Below are 17,953 nucleotides of genomic sequence, written 5' to 3' on the forward strand. Positions count from 1 at the left end.
TATTGTAGCTCCTTCCCAACTTTTCATTTGCTCTTCTACATTTCAATATCTCACTTTTTTTTTTTTTTTTTTTTTTTCTGTACTAAAGGGCATTTATTATATGTTGTGCCTTCCATGATTCAAGCAATGATGGATTGCTCAACGGTTTTCATCAGGCTTGCATGCTTTGGTACAGACTTCATGCTGTATGTGACTGATTTGCCTTCTGATTTCTTGCTGTCCTTCATTACTAGCCTTTTTATATATGTATAGATTGTCCTCAGTGAGTTTGCCTTTCTATCACCCCTGAAATTAGAGCTAGAACAGGAAAGTATTTAATTTTTTTTTTTTTAATTGCAGGCTTGAGAAAGGGCATTTTGTTGTGCTTATCAGACATGTTGAACTGTGATGCGCCTGGGCTGTTCTGCATAGGGATGTTCCAAGCCTCTTTAGGGGGGTTGTGACTGCATCAAATATAATTTGATTCTTTAGTTTTTAAAATAATGTAATCTGTAGACCTCTACCGAACCTTGTGCTCTGCTTTTGCCAGACCTTTAGGGAAGGCCTATTTCAATTACTGACTTTACGAGATCCAAAGTTTGGCACTGAACACTGACACAGGTCCTATTTCTTGCTGTTTAATGTGTAATCATGCAAGTCTGAAATCTGAATTCCCTGCTCTCCCCGTGCAATCAGGTAGAGCCAGCTTTGCCGCTGATCAAATGGAGCCAGGAGACAGACTGGCCTGCTCCCAGCGCCCAAACGGGTTTGTTTATTTAACACGGGACTTCTTTTCCTCGCTAATGAATGGCTTTCAACTCGGGGCATCGCTAGAGCCCTCTCTTTATGGCTGTGTGGGAAAGAGGACTTGCACATCCCTCCCTCCCTCCCTCCCTCTCTCTCGCCATGACGCCGACGGCTGCGCCCGGCGGCTGGTCCGGACGGGCACTGGAGCGGGGCCACGGCGTTAGTCAGCCCTGCCCGGCCGCCCGGGGGTCCCGGCGGGGCGGGGCGGGGCGGGGCGGGGCCGGGCCGGGCCGGGCCGCGGGGGGCGGCCGCGCTCCAGCTGTTGCCGCGCTCCGCGCTCCCCCCGCGCCGCCCCCGCCCGGCGGGCAGCGGGCCAATGAGCGCCGCGGCCGCCGCCCCGCCGGCCAATGAGGGCGCGGCGGCGGGGCGGGCGCTGCCAGCCCGCGGGGGGAGGCGGGCGCTGCGCCGCGCTCCGCTGGGCTGCGCGGCCGCTCCGTCCCTCGCCCGCTCCAGCCCGGTCGCGGTGCGTCCCGAGCCGCCCGGCCGTCCTCCCTCCTTCCCGTCCGGCGGAGCATCTCGCCTGCCTCCTCCTGCCCGGTCCCCGCGCCTCCGCGGCGGCGGGGCTCCAGCACTGCTGAGCGTCAGGCGCAGCGGCGGCGGCAGCACCATGGCGGTGGAGGAAGAGGGGCTGCGGGTCTTCCAGAGCGTCAGGATTAAAATCGGTGAGCGCGCGGGGCAGCGGGCAGGGAGCCCCCGCTGGAGCGGAGAGCGGCGCGGAGCGGAGCGCCCCTTGGCGCTGCCCTGCGCTCTGCGTCCCGCCGGGGGAGCGCGGGGGGGCGGGCGGTGCCCGCGGCCCGGGGGGGCTCCGCGGGCCGTGCGGGGTGAGCGGCCGGTGCCTGGGGGGAGGCCGGTGCCGCGGGGACGGGCGGGCAGCGCCGTGCGTCCGGCGGGCGAGCGGCGCTGGCGGGAGGCCGGGTGGCGCAGGGTATTCGGCGGATTTCGCGGGTTTTGTTTGGTTTTTTGTTTGTTTTTGATTTTTTTTTTGTTAGGGTGTTTTTTTCTTTTCTTTTTTCTTTTCTTTTTCATTTTTGTTGCGAAGCTGCGCTCTGAAAGTTTGGAGGCGGCCGCCGAGTCTCAGCGCTGTGTGTCGCTGGCAGAGCTGGTGTGAAGCCGGCCCAAAAGCGGCTGTGTGCAGGAGCCGCTGTGTCAGCCCCTTCCCTCGGCGAGGGGGACAGGCAGGGGCTGCTGCCGCTTCCTCAGGGCTTCTCCGACTCGCGCTTTTGGAGATTCGCTCTTCTTCTGTTGAGCGAGTTCCAAACCACATTATTAGAAAGTAAGCGACAGATGTCAGCGAGCGGATTAAACTCTCCCTGGTCGAGTTCTGAGTGTGCCGGCTGGGAGGGAAGTCCCTCGTTTCCGTAAGACAATCAGTCCCACATGTCGAGCGAGCGGTTCTCCTCTCGGGATGGGGCGCGGGGGCTGCGAGCTGCAGGGGAAGTGGCGAAGTTCAGCGCTGGGCTCACAGCGGTGGGTACCGAGGGCGTGTGGCTTCCTAATAAAGCTCTTGAAAAACATCCCTTTGCGTTTCCTTGCGCTCGGAAGCAAATTTGCAGCCACCGATTGGTGTGGTAGATGAGACTGAAACGTGAGATTACGTAGAAAATCTCATTATTGGACAGTAGCATTAGCATTTCAAAGAGACCATTGCTAGGATCGTTTCCTTGTTAATTGTCAACAGGTAGTTTAGTTATAGCAGTTTTTAAGAGCTTAAAATTCTATCATATAAACTAAAAATTATGTGTTTGTTTTATGATCTCGTATACATCCAGAAAAGAGATTCAGGAAGACTACAGAGTATGGTTGGAGACTTGCTCTCTGTCTCTTCTCAAAAAAGAGGAGGGGAAAATAAATAAGAGAGAGATCCGGACATCATGCAAGTGATAATATTGCAAGTTGTTTCTATCTGGTGATTTTTAGTAGAAGGGCTAAGAACACATCCTGCATATAGGATGATGACTTGTGACTAAGTTGTTTGTGTTTGATTAGTTGGGGTTTTCTTGAGAAAAAACCAGTGATGATCTAATGAGTGAAGTCACGAGAGTGTGAGAATTTCTTTTAACTGCTGAGGAGATCGAATACAATAACAGCTGCAAAAGTCTTGAGATGAATCTCGTTATGTCGCGGAGTAAAGTTAATCCTGCCGCTGACTTCAGCTGTCAGGAGCGGGCCCCTGTCAGAGCTAAGCACTTGATTACTGCAGAACTGCAGCAAGGGTCCCCGCTGTTTTTTAGGCTGGGTAGCGGGAGGAGGAGGCGCGGGCATCCCGGTGCTGGTGCCGTCGGAGCGGAAGGTGTTTCCCGGAGGATGTTGAGGACAATGCCCGGCGCTGCGCCGCCGTTCCGCCGGTGGCCGGCAGGGGGCGGAGCCGAGCGCTTCCGCCGGCCCGCGGCCCGGCAGCTCCGCCGCTCTCCGCCGCTCCAAAGTCGCTCTCCTCTCTGGAGCTGAGCGCCTCTTGGGAACTTTGCACAAAAATAGGAAGTGGCCGGATTGCTTTGATGGGTTGAGGAAGTATTCCTGATCAGATTGGCCTCGTAAAGCAATCCTAATCTTCTAGAATTTGTATCTGGAGCTTGTCGGCTCCCTACAAAAAGTCCTGTGACTGGATCTGAAGGGAGCTCGCAGACTCGCAGAGTTGTTGGGGTCGGAAGGGATCGCTGGGTATCATCTACTGCAAACCCCCTGCCAAGGCAGGGTCACCTAGCATGGGTTGTGCAGCAAAGTGTCTGGCTGGTTTCTGAATGTCTCCAGAGAGGGAGACTCCATGACCTTTCTGGGCAACATGTTCCAGTGCACTCTCTGCCACCCTCAATGTGAAGAAGTTCTTCATGTCGAGGTGGAACTTAACTGTGTTTCTGTTTATGGCCATTTCTCCTGATCCTGTTGCACCACTGAAAGAATGGTGAACATTGGAGGGACACTACTTTTTTTAGCTATTCCCAATAGTACATTTCTTTTAGCCGTTCCCATTCATGAGTATCTTGTAGTTTTCGCTCTTTTCTAGTGACAGGAGGCTTTAATCTTTCAGTTAATAGGTTAAGAGAAAAGTTATTTGAAGGCAAAAAGCTAATTCATTTTCCGTGTTCATTTGCTTTGATTTATCATGCTGAAGAAATGGTCAGTTCTATTCTTTGGGAGCTTGTTTCATAGCCAAGCTCTGTCTGATCTCTGAATTTCAGATATTCTGTGCTTGATCTGATAAGACATTTCCTTCTCTGTAGCACCTCTGCTGGCAAATCATGAATGGGGACACTGATATACAGGTGTGCCTTAGAATAAACTGGATGAAATGTATGATTGATTCATTGAGGAATCAGTGCAAACAGAGTGGACACCCATGTTGGCATTCCTCTTTTAATGGGGGAGGAGATGCGGTTGGGAGGCTTCTGGCTGTGCAGAACATCTGTAGGCTAGAGATGTTTGAATGCCCTAATATTGTGTACTGCTATGGCTGGCTTTTCCTGTATTTCCAAGAAGCTGCAGGTAAATGAAGGCATTTTCTTCTGCTTGTATAACTTGTTCTTTTGGGACTGATAGGCTGCGTGGAATCAGCCATATTAAGCTAGATGGGTTATTACATTCTGGATCTCCTAAGTGCATCCATGTTCTGAGGAGTATTGTTTCTAGTCATGCTTGGATTTAGCTTGAGCCATCTGTCTCCTTTTCTGAAAGTGTTGAAACAGTTAAGCTTTGTAGGAAGCTGTGTGTTAGCCTCACTCGGTTGAAGTGACAGTGGTGTGGCACCTCCTAAAGATGTCTCATTGAGATGCTGAAGTTGGGGAGCAGCAATGTGAACTGTCGATGTGGGTACCAGTGTTAAGGGGAGTTGTTACTGTGCTATCTCTTGTCCAGTTTCTTTTGTGGTTAGTTGAATTTGAAAGAAGTTAATGCCTGGCAACTTCTGCTCATGTTGCAAGGAAGTAATGTACAGTAGAAAGAAAAAAGTATTACTTGTGTTAACGAATGTGCTGTTCGGATGTCTAGTTGAAATTGATTTATTTTGGCTTCCCATAACTGAAACCATTGTGCTTATGTCTTTTTTTTCCTTAATTGAAAATTATTTTTACCGGAATCCCTTATACGTAAACAAAACAATGTCATGTAAGACTAAACAAACACTTCCTATAAGATTGCCACTTTGAGGAAGTGTGCAGTGCTGATATTTCCATGAGTCAGTGTTTCAAAACCTGAAAGGAAACAACACAAGGCTCTATGGCTGATGATTGGCTGGAAAAACTACAAAGAGTCCTTCTGCTTGACAACATGACTTTTGTTGTACTGTTAATATTAAATAAATATGCTGTACTTAATTGCTACTTTTTTTTTCTCCTTAAATGGCATCAACTATTAAACTTTCAGCTAAAAAAATAAAAGCTCATGTTTAGCATTTCTGTTCTTGAAAGCTGTATGCTGGCTAGCAGAGAACCTGCTGCCAGATTTTACTTTGTGAAATTGTTTATACTTGAAAAATCTAAAGAAACAGCTCATTTGTGAATTTTCACTTTAGTAAGCTTTTTATGTCCCTAAAATCTAGTACTGTTATACTTAGGGGCATTTGGCTCTGCTTTAAAATAGTACTTTTCCTAGCAGTAATAGAGCTTGTTATAGTTCTGTCTGATAGTTTGAAAGTAGTATTTGGGGCAGGAGGATGTTGCACACTGAGAACTTACTGGGTCTGTAATATAACAAGGAGGACCCTTTGCTCATTGTACTTTTGAACTGACAGATAATAACAATCCATTTGTGCACTGTGAGCGCTTGTTGCAATTTAGGACATTCATGAACTTCTAAATCTTTGTCATCTTTTAAAAGGGCCATTTTGTGGTTACAGGGTGTTGAGGCCTTAGTCTAAAATGTGGGAATTCCAGTGGCATAAGCTATCCTTAGAACTAAGTGTGAGCAGAATCATGAAGCAGTGAAATATTTGTGATAAAAGTTGGCTCCTACCTGGTGTAGGTTGGTGCTTCACACACAGCTTACCGTGTTCTAAACTCACCCTGTTTTCTAGGAACTGTAAGACCTTGTTTATGTCCAGTTGATAAGATGAGAATGGTTGGTCTGTAGATGTGCCGTCTCTTTGCCTCTTATTCTTAGTGTGCCTTCTTTACTAAATAATGGGGAGCTATATAGTTTTAAGACACGGTGGAAGCAGTTAAACTTGTGAAACTGAGAGTCTTGGGTGAAGTCAGGCAGAGTACTTATACTGGTGTTTAAGCAGTTCAGTTGCCAAGAGAAGGTATTTACAGGCTTCCACCATTAAACTTGGTATGGAATAAATGTTTGAGAGATGTCTCTGTGTTTCCCAGGCTAAAAAGAAACTTACCTTGTCCCTGACAAATTTAAGATCTCCCTTAAGTCTAATAATACTAAGGTTGTTCAGGGAAATCCATTTTATCTTTAGAAGATGTCCCTTTTAATGTTGTCTGCTGGGATTTAGTGCCTTAAGTGGTTACTTGTAGAAGTAATTACGACTCAGTATGTTCATTGCATAATACTGTAAAAGGATTTATTCCCCTTTAAATGGGGCATAAGGTTGTGGAGTAGATATTTTTAGAATGAGAGAATTTTTCCCAGATAGTTTTTCTCTCACTATATATATATTTATAAAAAATGGAAAATTATTATTTAGGAAGTATGAAATGTTTTTTATAAAGATAACAATGTTTTTTTCCGGTGTTTCTAAGTTAGAGGACGAAGAAGTAGAGAAAGGAGGAAAAGCTATTTGCATCTCACCCTGAATTTATTCATGACTTCTTAAGATCTTTTCTTCACGTTAAAAAGTTAACAAATACAGCTTAAACTGATGTTGCATAGGTAAAATAAAGTGGCAACTTAACGTTCTTATTGATTGACTGTAGCAATGCTCATTAAGGCTTGAGTCTCACAGGCCATGGAAGTTGCATAATAAATTTATGCAGATTTGTCACTGCTGGTTCAGTATTTGAAATTGCTTGCTGTGGTGGTTGTGTTCTGACCAGCTTGTCTTCAGTGTGCTGAATGGCAAAGGTGTGTGACCAGTGCTGTTTCTAGAGGCAGAGTGCCATGGATGTTTATGGACTGTCAAGAATAGCCATGGCTGGAACAAGACCATATTTTCTGCAAGTGAGAGGAGGAAACAGAGGTAGCAGTGGAAAATGCTGCAGATAATGTAGTTTTGAAGAAATAGAAGATGCTTGTGTTTGGGGCTGCCAGCCTGATAATCAAATTCCATAGCATTCCATCCACAACCTTACTTTCTTTTAAGTAGAGAAGCATTCATATATGAGTGGAAACCCATGTGTTTTGGTTTTAAGAGTGTGTAGAGTGAATCTGTTAAACAGACCTGCTCAGGACCTCTAATGTCAATATGCAGACTTGTTACATTTTTGGGTCTTCTTCTGGAGTTGGTACATTTGAAAAAAAAATATTATTTAATCTGTCTCATGAGAAGTATTTTCTTGTCTCTTCATGCAAGTGATTGTCTGGTGGTCAGAGTAGCAAATGCTCTTACATAAGGACATATAAGTGCTGAATATCTTTCTCAGTTTTCCAGAAAATGCTTTTGAAAACTTCATTGCCTTGAATTTCTCTTCAGACTGATGAATGTTTTTTGTATTTTTTTTTTTTACTATTTTACTATAATTGGTTAAAACCAGATCTTTAGTTCTGAAATTGCAGGGTTAGTTAGATGCCAGTATTAACTTCTCTTTTGTGTCTGTTCTGCCTGATGCTATTCTTTATGTAGTGCATATTGCTTAGATTCTGTTTGATAGCTGCAGTCCAAAGCATGAAATCATGATATGTTCACCCAAATTAGTACCTTGGTGCTGTTGGGAAGGCAAATCTTGTCTTTCCCTTTTCCTACTCCCAGCCATGAGGTGCTCTTTGTACACCTGCTGTTGACTGGTGCTCCTCTGCTCACAGGAAAGAAAATCCAGTTCAATTTGCAAAATAGAATCAAAGAATGCAACTTTTCAGGTTTAGTCTTTTTCCGTTTTAGTGAGCTGTGCACTCCAGTGGTTGTCAGAGGTGTTCCTGGACAAGTGTCTGAGAGCTTGACTGGGAGTGTGCGTGTGTGGGAAATGGGAGGGGACAGCAGGTGCATCCCTTGCTTTCATGTCTGGGTACTGGCAGCATCATGACACTGCCTGACTCCTTCTCTGCTCTTCAGTTCTCTCCCTTTCCTTACTCTAGGCTTTCTTGATGGTGCTGTATTTGTTAGCTGCCAGTACACACCAGCTTGGTCAGCTGCTCTGGAGAATAAATGTTAAAACTCCAGAGAGAATGGCAAGAGAATTGTCTGACAAATTGATGTATCTGTATCTCTGACCTTCTGCTTGAGATGCTTGAGAGCTACTTGAATCTCACACTCGGTTCAGGAGCCCTAGCTCTTTATGAAAGTTAAGGTGTTTTAGTTAGTATTAATTGATAGTCACACATGCTGCCCCATTTCTCCATCACCTGCTTGTCTTTTAAAGCTGAGGCACCTAATGTTGATTATCATATTTATGCTTAGAGTTCTCCCCTTTCTCTGCATCAAAGCAGGATTTCTACTTATGCAGTTATGTTGTCAAACACTGTTATCATATGAAGTCATTTACTGCACTGATGCTCCCATTTAAGGAAGACCTCATGTAAACACTGGACAGTATTGCCTACCAAGATTAGAAAATACCTTTAATCAGAAATACCTTTGATAGTATTAATCAGGTTAAAATTCCCTCTATCCTTTCGTGCTGACTGATCTCCATTACAGGAGTGTAAATTAGGAATAATTCTGTTAAATCCAGTAATTGCACTTCTGTGATAGTTGAACTAAGTCTTTGAGTATCTCATGTAGCAATTTTTTTTTCTTGGAGGAGGTAGAGGGGGAAAGGATGAGCTAAAATCCACTTTGTGTTGTTAAGGAGTACTTAACATTTCTCATTTTGTTACAATGTACTTTGCAAGCGGATGTGTTTGGGGAATAAATCTTACAGCTAGCTCTTGTGAGAGCAAGAAGCCTAGAATAAAATCAGAGGCTTTTGGACTTGGCTGCATACTGTAAAAGATGTAAATATCAGACAGTTGTATTGCCCATATTGATCTGACCGACAAATGTTCAGCCAAATATGTCAAAGGAAAATTAATGTGTGTGTGCTAGTGGACCATTAATGCTTCTGGGGAGAAAGTCACCTAAGGCTTATATTAATGGTCAAAACATGCATTAGTAAGTCTTAATGCTGTGCTTTAAAATTTTCTAGTACTGGAAGCTTATGTGTTTTGTGGTTACACCAAGGAAAAGCTCAATCCTGGAGTTAATAACAGGTTATATTTTATTGAATTGAAAAGTTGATTGTGGGCTTGCCCATTCTAACCTTCTGTTTTTACTGACATTTGCTAAACCTTATGAAATGTCTGTTCTTTAGCAGTGTCTGATTTTTTCAGTGTGGTGTCTGAATGTAGGACCCAAATAAAAGCTTTGTTTTGGAGTAAAAACAAAGCAAATCTAACTTCCTTCCTCTCCCATCCTAACCTCTACCAGGGGGAAAGGAACTTCCCTGAAACTTCACATGTTGTTTTCCTCCTATAGAAGACTTTCTGGGTGAAAGTTTTGCAAAATGTGATATGAAGCTTCAAAACTATGGAGAACTGGAATATTTTCCCCCTGTTGTCCTTTCTCAAATTTTAATGGATCATTGCCAACTGTAAAACACTTCATATATTCAGTAGCAAGTTTGAGCTCTTTGAGGGCTGTTTGGTTTTTTTCCCCTTCTGCCTGAAAGGAAAAAAAAATATAGTGTATCTGTATTTTTGAAGTTTTTTGAAGGAAGAACACAAATGTTGAAGACTTTCGAGGCTTCTGATATTAATGTTTCAGCTGTTCAGTCTTCATTCCAGACCTCTAAAGTATTATAATTTTTTTCTACTTCACTAGAGACTTGTGCATTTGTGTGTTATTACCTCTCAGGGAGCACTGGGGCAAACAAAGGTCCCTTCCTTAGCCCAACAAGTGAATCTTGCTGTTCCCTGTTGCTGAGGTGTGTAGCTGTGACTGCATGGCCATTGACTGAAGTGGATTAGGGTGATGTGATGTTAAGAGGGTTTGACTGGTAGGTTTGAACAGGTAGCATTTGATGCAATGTTGAATTTGCATAAATATTAAAATATGTTTATATGCTGCTAGTAGGTGGATGAATGTTAGATGAAGTGTCTCAATTCTTCCATGTGCAACACATGAATGAAAAGTCTCAAAGCTGGGAAGAAAACCTATTTCTGTGATGAGGGGAGGAGGGGGACACAGATCTGTGTTCCGTAAGATGAGTGCTTCGTGCTTAAGCTTTCTTATCATATGTTACAGTGACTTTGGGAGGAAATATGCTTGTCTGTCTCTAAACTTGTTACTGAGAGATTTCAAAATCCATTTAGAAGAAGTTTGCATTGAAAGGCCTGAGTTTGTGCTTCAAAAAAGGGAAGATGAAACATAGGCGATCTTGTGTTACACAGGGAGCAGAAGGGTGTTTGAACTAGTGAAGGAGTTTTATTTCCAGGATTTTTAATCTGGAGTGTGGTTTTTTTTTTTTAATTTATAGATGTTGGAATAAAAATTTTATGTGACTGATAACTCGTTTTATAGCAATTTGCAAATTTAAATTCCATTCAGTTCCAGTTGCATGGAAGGCATGCAGTATAAATCAACTTTCCTGTTTTTAAAATTTTCCTTGCTTTTGAGTTTCATTCAGCTTTAGTATTCCAAGTATTGGAAAATGGACAACTTGAAATACTTCATTTACGGTTGTGTTTCTGTTATGACTTTATACAGATTTCTTATATTTAAAAAAAGCAACTCAAAAAACCAGATTAACTGGTAGCTGAGTTTTAAAGTCCTTAAAAATAGGAGGGAAGGGAAGAAGTTTATTACTGTTTCCAATTCCTTCTAAAAATATTTCTGTTTGCAAATAGTTTACAGCTACTTACTTTTGTTCAAGAACTCTAGAAGAAAACAGTTAGTGGTAGCTTTTTACAAGGCTGGAGTTTATTCTTGCTTGTGTTTCCCAGCTGGTGTTAAGAGTACATCTGGAATCTATGAAATTCCTTTCTTTGTTCCTCATTTCCTGTTTCATTGAGTGCTACAGTGCAACATTCTGAAAGCTATTTCTCTTAGTATCTTCTAAGATGTGCATTTTAAATCAATTAGTGAGTTCTTAAAGGTAATTATGTGCTTGTGTTTAATGATGTAATTGAACAGTGAAATTGAACCTTATTATGAAACTTCTAAGATGTTTTATTGTCTTATTTCACTGAAAAAATAGTTTTGTTGATTTATCTGGCTGTCATTCAGCTTGTAGAATTGTAGGAAGGAGGGTGGTAGCAATAGAAGAAAAATCTTGTAGATAGTACAAAAGCTGCCTTTCTTAGTCTCTCTCTCCCTCCCCCTGCCCAGGAACAATCACCAGTTTGTAATGGAAAATTAGATCTATTTTGCAGGAGACACAGGGTGTGACATCCTACAGTTGCTTTTCGATTCTGGTTTGAAAGGCTGGTGACTGCTATAGAACACATGAACACAGCCTTGGAAAATTGAGCTCTGACACTGTGGCACAATGGGAGAGTTGTGTGTGTCTAAAACAAAACCAGTCCATCCTCTCCAAAGCAGCCATGTTTAAGTTAGATTTACTGGTTGGGATTGCATTGTTGCAGATAATTCAAAGTCAGTAAAAAAGAGAGGAGATGCAGTTGTCTAATGGAATTGTGCTCATTTTTTGCAAGTTGTTCTGTTCTTCCAGGAAAAAAAAAAAGTGCTTTTATGAATACTTCATGTATCTGAGTGGCTGCCCCAAGTTTTCCAGAAGAAATGCAAGTTCTTCATAGTCCAGTGGTCCACTCTTCTGTTGTTGCCATTTGCCAGCTGTGAGTGTTGTTTCTGAGACTGCAGCTTTTGTTCTTCACGCTGTCACTAGTCATGAAAATGCTGTAGTTGTAAAATGTATGTTCAAAAACTTCTTTCCAAAGCACCTGCTCTTAAGAGGAGACTTGTATTGGAAGCATTGTTTTTTCTTTTTATAAATGCACTTGTTGATTTGTTTTCCCTTCCATTTTTGATTTGTGGAATATCTCTGAAATGGCAGCATTTGCTCCCATAGAAAACTTAATATTGGGGAAATATTTGTCTTATTTTAGCTGCTTTAAATACCTTTTAGCAGAGATAAGTGAGCAATGCTAGCACTGAGACCTTTCACTCCTCTAAGATCTGATCAGTACAATTTTTTGTCTTCCTTTTTGATTTTTTTTCCCAGATGTCCCTGACAGCATATATAACTGATTACATGAAATAGGTTGTACCTGGAGGTAGTTGCACATTATATTTTCTCTACATATTGTAAGGAGCTGAGGGAAAGAAACTACTTGTTTCTCACAAGGTGTGCAAAAATAGTGACAGAATTGTGAAACTCCAGCTGCTGTGTCTTTCAGCATGTTATATGGGTACAGAACCATTTTTAAGGTTCTCATATCTTCTCCAGTTACATAGTAGTAACCATGCTGCTCAGGGTGTCGGAGAATTTTGTAAACCCAAAAGCCATTTTGCTCTGTAGGGGATTATTGTTGCTATTAGACTGTATTATGCCCTGTTTCAGGGATGCAGTAAAGGTCTTGGAAAGCTTGCACCTGCTTTGCTCAAGTCAGAGGAGCTCTGCTCCTGTGAATTTTGTGCACTGTTGTAATTGTCAGTAAGGCCCTTGTCTTGATCTATGCAAATTCTCAGTAGCCTAGACCAAGTTTGGTCCTAAGAGACTTTCTTCAGAGTACTTATCCCTGCAGCACTGGTTCATTAACCTATTAGTTCAGTTCCTCAAATGATAAGTTGCATTTTACCTCCAAGAACATAATGTTCAGTTGCTGAGTTTTGTGTAAAGTATTCCCTGGTAGATAAGGGAAAGAACCCATCAGCTATTTCTGCAAATGTTCTGTGGCCTGTTCCTCTTTATAAACTGGTAGTCATGTTTACAGTGTAGATATTTCATGTTCAGGACTTTGGCTAATGTTGCATAATGTTAAAATTTCAAATTGTTGAGATAGCTGAAGAACCACATTTGTGCTCTGTTAGCATTTTTTGCCCTAAGTGTAAGGTAGGAGTTGACCAGCACTAGTCTTACTTCTGTAAATATTTGTCTTACCCTGTGTTTGTAATTGTTCCACATAATTAATTTTGCTGCATGCTGATGGCCAGCAGCTCTTGGATGTCTCTGCTTGACCACTGTGAAACCAGAGTTCCCACTGACAGGAACTCCAGGTAGTTGCTGCAGAATAGGCTTAGGTGCTTCAGAGATGATGATGGCTTAGAAAGGAGGTCGTGGTCAATGGTCAGAAATCCAGCCCTGTTTAAAGCTGTGGGAACTGTTGGTGTCCCTTCCCTCTCCTACTGATGTGTAGAGCCAACCTCTGTGCTCTGTTGGGCGGTGCCTGCAATGGACTTCAGGAAAGTGGTGCTGCATGTTAGAGTTGGTTGAGAGGAGCTATAGTGTGCCTCTCCCTACTCCCCCATGGCTTTTTATTTATTTTTTAGGCCTAGTAAGCAAAATTGCCTGAGAGGTAGGGAAAAAGCTAATTTTTATTCAGACCAATATTCCTGCCTGTCTGTTTTTGAATGGTGATTCTGTGATTTTTGACAGAGAGTAAAAAGTGCCTGGGGGATTTGGAATGTTGCAATAGAGCAAAATAATTTCAGTAAAAGCTAAACTCTAACAGGCTCAGGCTGATAATTAGTGTGTTCTGACACCTGATTCTGTGACAGTATTTCAGAAAGTTGTGAGTTTGAAAGTGGAAAAAAATGAGCTGAATTATTTTTAAAACCAGCTTCAGTGTTAAATATAACCAGTCTCTGTAGCAGTCTAGTGGAAAAATTTGTTGTTATTAAAGTTTCCTGATAACACTTGCAAATTATTAGTATGCTGGTGCCCTGCTTCTGGTAATGGGAAATGGTCATCTACTCCTGGGAGTAACTTGTACTGCATGCTCTTGAATATGGGCTTCACTTTCCTGTGCAGAGCAAATCTCTGGAATTAAGCTGTATTTTTCTCCTGGTCTGGTGGAATCTTATTCAGGTTTAGTTGTACTGTGTCAAACTTCTTTTTCTTTTAAGGTTTGGTGGCTGTTTGAGATACAACCAGAAGTACCAGATGCTTGTGGGGTGGGGTCTCTACTTCAGCACTACCGTGCACACTGCATTGGGAAACATACAGGAATAAGTTCTGTGCTTAACAGCCCATGCACAGTGGCAGAATGAAATGGGGTCAGAGGCATGAATATCTTAGTCAGGAAGGGCTTAGAACCAAATAAGGGCTTACATGTCTGTGAATTAGTGCCAGGCTGCAGATATGCCAAAACTCTTCTGGCTTTGCATAGGGTTAACTCAGTGCGACAGAGTGTGATCTGAAAAACCCATTACTTGTGTGGTGGGAAAACACTGGGTATGGGGCTAGGTCAGATTCCCTATTGCTCTCCAACCTTCACAATACGAGATGTGGACAGGAGCTTCTACCTACTTCCCTCGAGTATGGAGTCAGTGGCAAGGCAGGACCTTGTAGCTGTGCCTTGAAGACAGGAATTTCGTTCCCTTTGTACTTCTGCAGGAGGCAGTGATGGTGATTTATCAGTGCTTTTGTTGTACTGTAGATATAACATTTGGTGACTTCATGGTCATGGTGAAATGCTAAAACATTTTGCAGTGTATGTTTCTTCTAGGGTATCAGCCTGCAGGAGATAGAATTGAGATATTTCTCTTGGGGTAGGTTGGGGTTTTGACAGAGGCAAAGCACAGTGCACTTTGATCTAGTGCAGGTGTCGTGTGCATTTTTTTTTTTTCTTGCTGTTTTGCCATTGTTTTGGACATGGATGCATGCTTGCCTTTTTTTTTCTTTTTTTTTTTTCTCTCTCCTGACAGAGTGTTTGTAGCTTCTCTGACCTCTGTGGTACACCTGAAACCAGCTGTGCTGGAGTACTGAGCCTTCACAGCTGCGGGAGGAACAGGGTGTGGGAAGGATGAGCCATAGCTCAGCCACTGTGTGCTTTTTTTTTTTTTCTTTGCATTGCTTTCTGTTTGAATGATAGTTTTCATTTGGGGACATGAGATTAGCACTAAAATAGGCCAGCATAGGATGAAGATGACGACAATATAAAGCTTCTAAACATGATTTTGAGCCAATGGACTAGCTTTAATCAGGATTTCAATTTTTTCTTTTTTTCAGCAATCATTCAAGTAAAATCTTTGGAACAAAATAGCTTAATATCAAGACTATGTTCAGGTATTTCTTCTGAGGAATGGAGCACTTAGTTGGATTTTGATGGGGACTAATGTGAATTCTGTTGTAGGGCTGTGATTGAGAGCTCTCAGGGGGAAGGGAGGGAGGTTGAGACTTCTGTAAATTAAAACTAACTCAAAAGGATGCTGCTGTACATCTTGTGGCATTAGTGATGCCTGTGGAAGACCTTTATACCCAGGCTTCAGAATCACATCAGTAGTTATGGCATACCTGTAGACAGTGTAATCACTGTGATACAAAATTGGTTTGTAGTCTTGTAATAATCTAGATTGGGTGGTTCAGCCCCAAACCTTCAAGATGTAAGACAGTAAGTTTGACCTGGCCCACTTAATTCATTTTACAGTCTCCTCAGGTGTAATTTTTAAAGTTCATTAATTTCCTAATTAGCCTTAATTATAAATGAGTTTTTATGCTAATAATTTGAAAGACAGCCTGATTTAGGAAAGTCACTGAAACACGTAGCTGCTGTTCTGCCTGTAAAACAGCCTGGATATTTGTCTCACTGTGACATTATGACATCAGACATATGTCTTCATTCATGCTCCTGGCAGCTGGAAGCAGTGTCTAAAAGGCTTGTATTGTTTCCCCTTGTCTGCTAAGTACCGGTGAGCTTCTAGAGTCAAACACTTGAAACTGAGGGTTACCATCATGAGGATTGTTCATTTTAGTCTTGAGTCCCTTTACACAGAATTCTTACCTTTACAGGATTATATATTTACTTTTAAAAGAAAAACACTATACTGCTTTCAGGATGAATGGTACTTCCGTAATAAGTAATTATATTATTATTATTTTATTATTAACATTGCCATCATCTGTATCCTGTTCTTGTATTGGAATACATGGCTTTCTGCCATATGTTTAGTCAATGCCTGCTCTGGCATTGTTGTTGAGCTCTTCTGCTGCCTTACCATACAGTGGAATCTTCAATCATCCAGCCTTTTTTAAGGTAGAGTTGACTCTCTAAAGTAGGGGACAGGATACCAGTCATGGTGCCAATTTCCATCTAATTCTACATTTTTCTGCAAGACAATTTTGTTGAAGTGGCAAGGATCTTGGACCTCAATATGTATTCAGCCATTGTTATTCCATTTGGGCAATCTTCTTTCTTCCTGCTTACTTCATTTGGGATCTGCTTTCTCCCACTGCAGATGCCTCACAAGCACCTCTCCCAGCTATACGTAGATGGAATCAGCTGGCTTTGGCTAAGCAGTGTCAGAGTGATGAGAGAACCCTGCCAGGGGAAGGGACAGGGGAGGACAAGCAAGATTCTGTTTCTCTGCCTAGCCAAGTCTTGCTTCCTTCCTTTCATGATCCTGTTCTTGTCAATCTGCACTTTGAGTCAAATGCCTTCTGTGCCTTCCTGACGCGATAGGGCTTCTGCAGTGAAGGTCCTGCCTGGCATGACGACGATTGGAGAAATGAAGTGCAGTACTAGAGCGAGTATCTCTCACAAAGATCAGAAAATATTCTGATTTCTATTCTCTGGGATTTTGGGGGATTTTTATTGAATTATTTAAGGTCAAAAGCCAAGGGTTGCCTAATAGTTAATTTTGATGCCTGGATATTTGCTGGACAAGCTGACTTCTCTTGAGGTGATGTTGCCTGTTTTAGCTGAAACAGTTGAGGGGTGTAGGAAGAGTTTAGCAGAAAACAGCTGTAGTACTTTATTTGGCTTTGAAGAATAAAAGCTAAAGAGGAAGCAATTATTAAGAAACTCGTACTAAATTGTTGCTTTCTCTTTCCCCTGTGTACCCATCCTCCCCTGCTTGTTAGACTCCCTGCTGATCTGCAGGATTTAATACAGTTTTTGCCTTTCTGTAAGCTAACAGTAATGGAATTTTGAGCACTGAACTACCAAGGTCTCAGTCCTGGTGTAGGGCACTGTTTTGTGCAAATAACTTCAGTTCTAGTTGCTTGGAGTCTAAACAATGTAGTGAAGTCAGCTATAGCCTCAGTAATAAATTTCATTTTGTATTCTAGCTGTTTACCTTTTTGAAAAGCTGCTGTTCACTTATGTTACAACATAACCTTTTGCTTAGCTTTGACAAGTGTTGCCCTGGTCCAAATAACAATGGTTAAACACTCCACTGATCCTTGTGACCTTAGTAGCAGAGCTCTAGTGCCCTGCTGCTATAAGGGTGTGTTTTATTAATATTTAGAGCAGAACTGAGTGAACAAAAGATTAAATTCATGTGAGGCTATCCTATTGCACTTGTCACGAAGCACAAAGGGGATTACTTGATTAAAAAAGGCAGGCTGGAAGCTGAGCATGACAACGAAGTAGGCAGGGCAATGATCTTGCCAGTGAGGTGGGGAATCATGGGGTAGCCAGACAAGGGTAGAGCAGGTTCGTGATGTTGGCAAGGGTCAACCGAGAGCCTGGTGACCACCAGAGAGCTCTGTAGTGATCAGTAGGTCCGAGGTAACACCAGAATTTAAATCATCAGGGCGGAGTCGGGGTTGGTAAGGCAAATGGCCGGGTGCAGAGGAACCTGCGGAGCTCTGACGAGGGCCAAGGGTCTGAGCTGGGATGCAGCCCTGAAGTGGGGAAGGGTGTCCAGTGAGGCTCCTCCGGTGCAAACTGCCCCGGGTTTACACAGCTGTGCTGTGTCCCAGCTGGCCCGGGGCCGAGGCTCCAGACCCCGGGGCTGGGGGAGAGGCTCTGCTCCGAGCCCTGGCACAGCTCTGGTTGGGCAAGGTCTTGTCTGGCCTAGCCTTAAATCACATAAACCTTCTGCAGGTCCTGATCCTGGGATAGCCGTGGTGTGACTCGTAAAGGGCGAGAAGAGGAAGTGGAGATGCAATAACAGAATAGGTCTGTGTGTTTTGTAACACTGGCTGTGGCAATAAAACGCATCCTGTGTGCGAAGGGAGCCAGCCCCCCGCTG

At 42.9% G+C, this 17,953-nt stretch overlaps 1 protein-coding gene across 4 annotated transcripts in view; it reads left to right on the top strand.

Annotated features, from left to right (window-relative positions):
- The first annotated feature begins 1,115 nt into the window (after positions 1–1,115).
- RASA3 (RAS p21 protein activator 3) overlaps positions 1,116–17,953 on the top strand; it is a 129,612-nt gene continuing 112,774 nt past the window's right edge. For 2 of the 4 annotated variants that reach the window (XM_072933249.1, XM_030279399.4), the window contains exon 1: positions 1,118–1,448. In XM_072933249.1, the coding sequence (XP_072789350.1) occupies positions 1,394–1,448 (55 nt within the window). In that variant the 5' untranslated portion in view covers positions 1,118–1,393. Of the gene's footprint in view, positions 1,449–17,953 lie in introns of all 4 variants that reach the window. The other 2 variants (XM_072933245.1, XM_030279410.4) reach the window with 2 other exon arrangements.

This window comes from Taeniopygia guttata, chromosome 1 (genome assembly GCF_048771995.1).
Source record: "Taeniopygia guttata chromosome 1, bTaeGut7.mat, whole genome shotgun sequence".
Lineage (NCBI taxonomy): Eukaryota > Metazoa > Chordata > Aves > Passeriformes > Estrildidae > Taeniopygia > Taeniopygia guttata.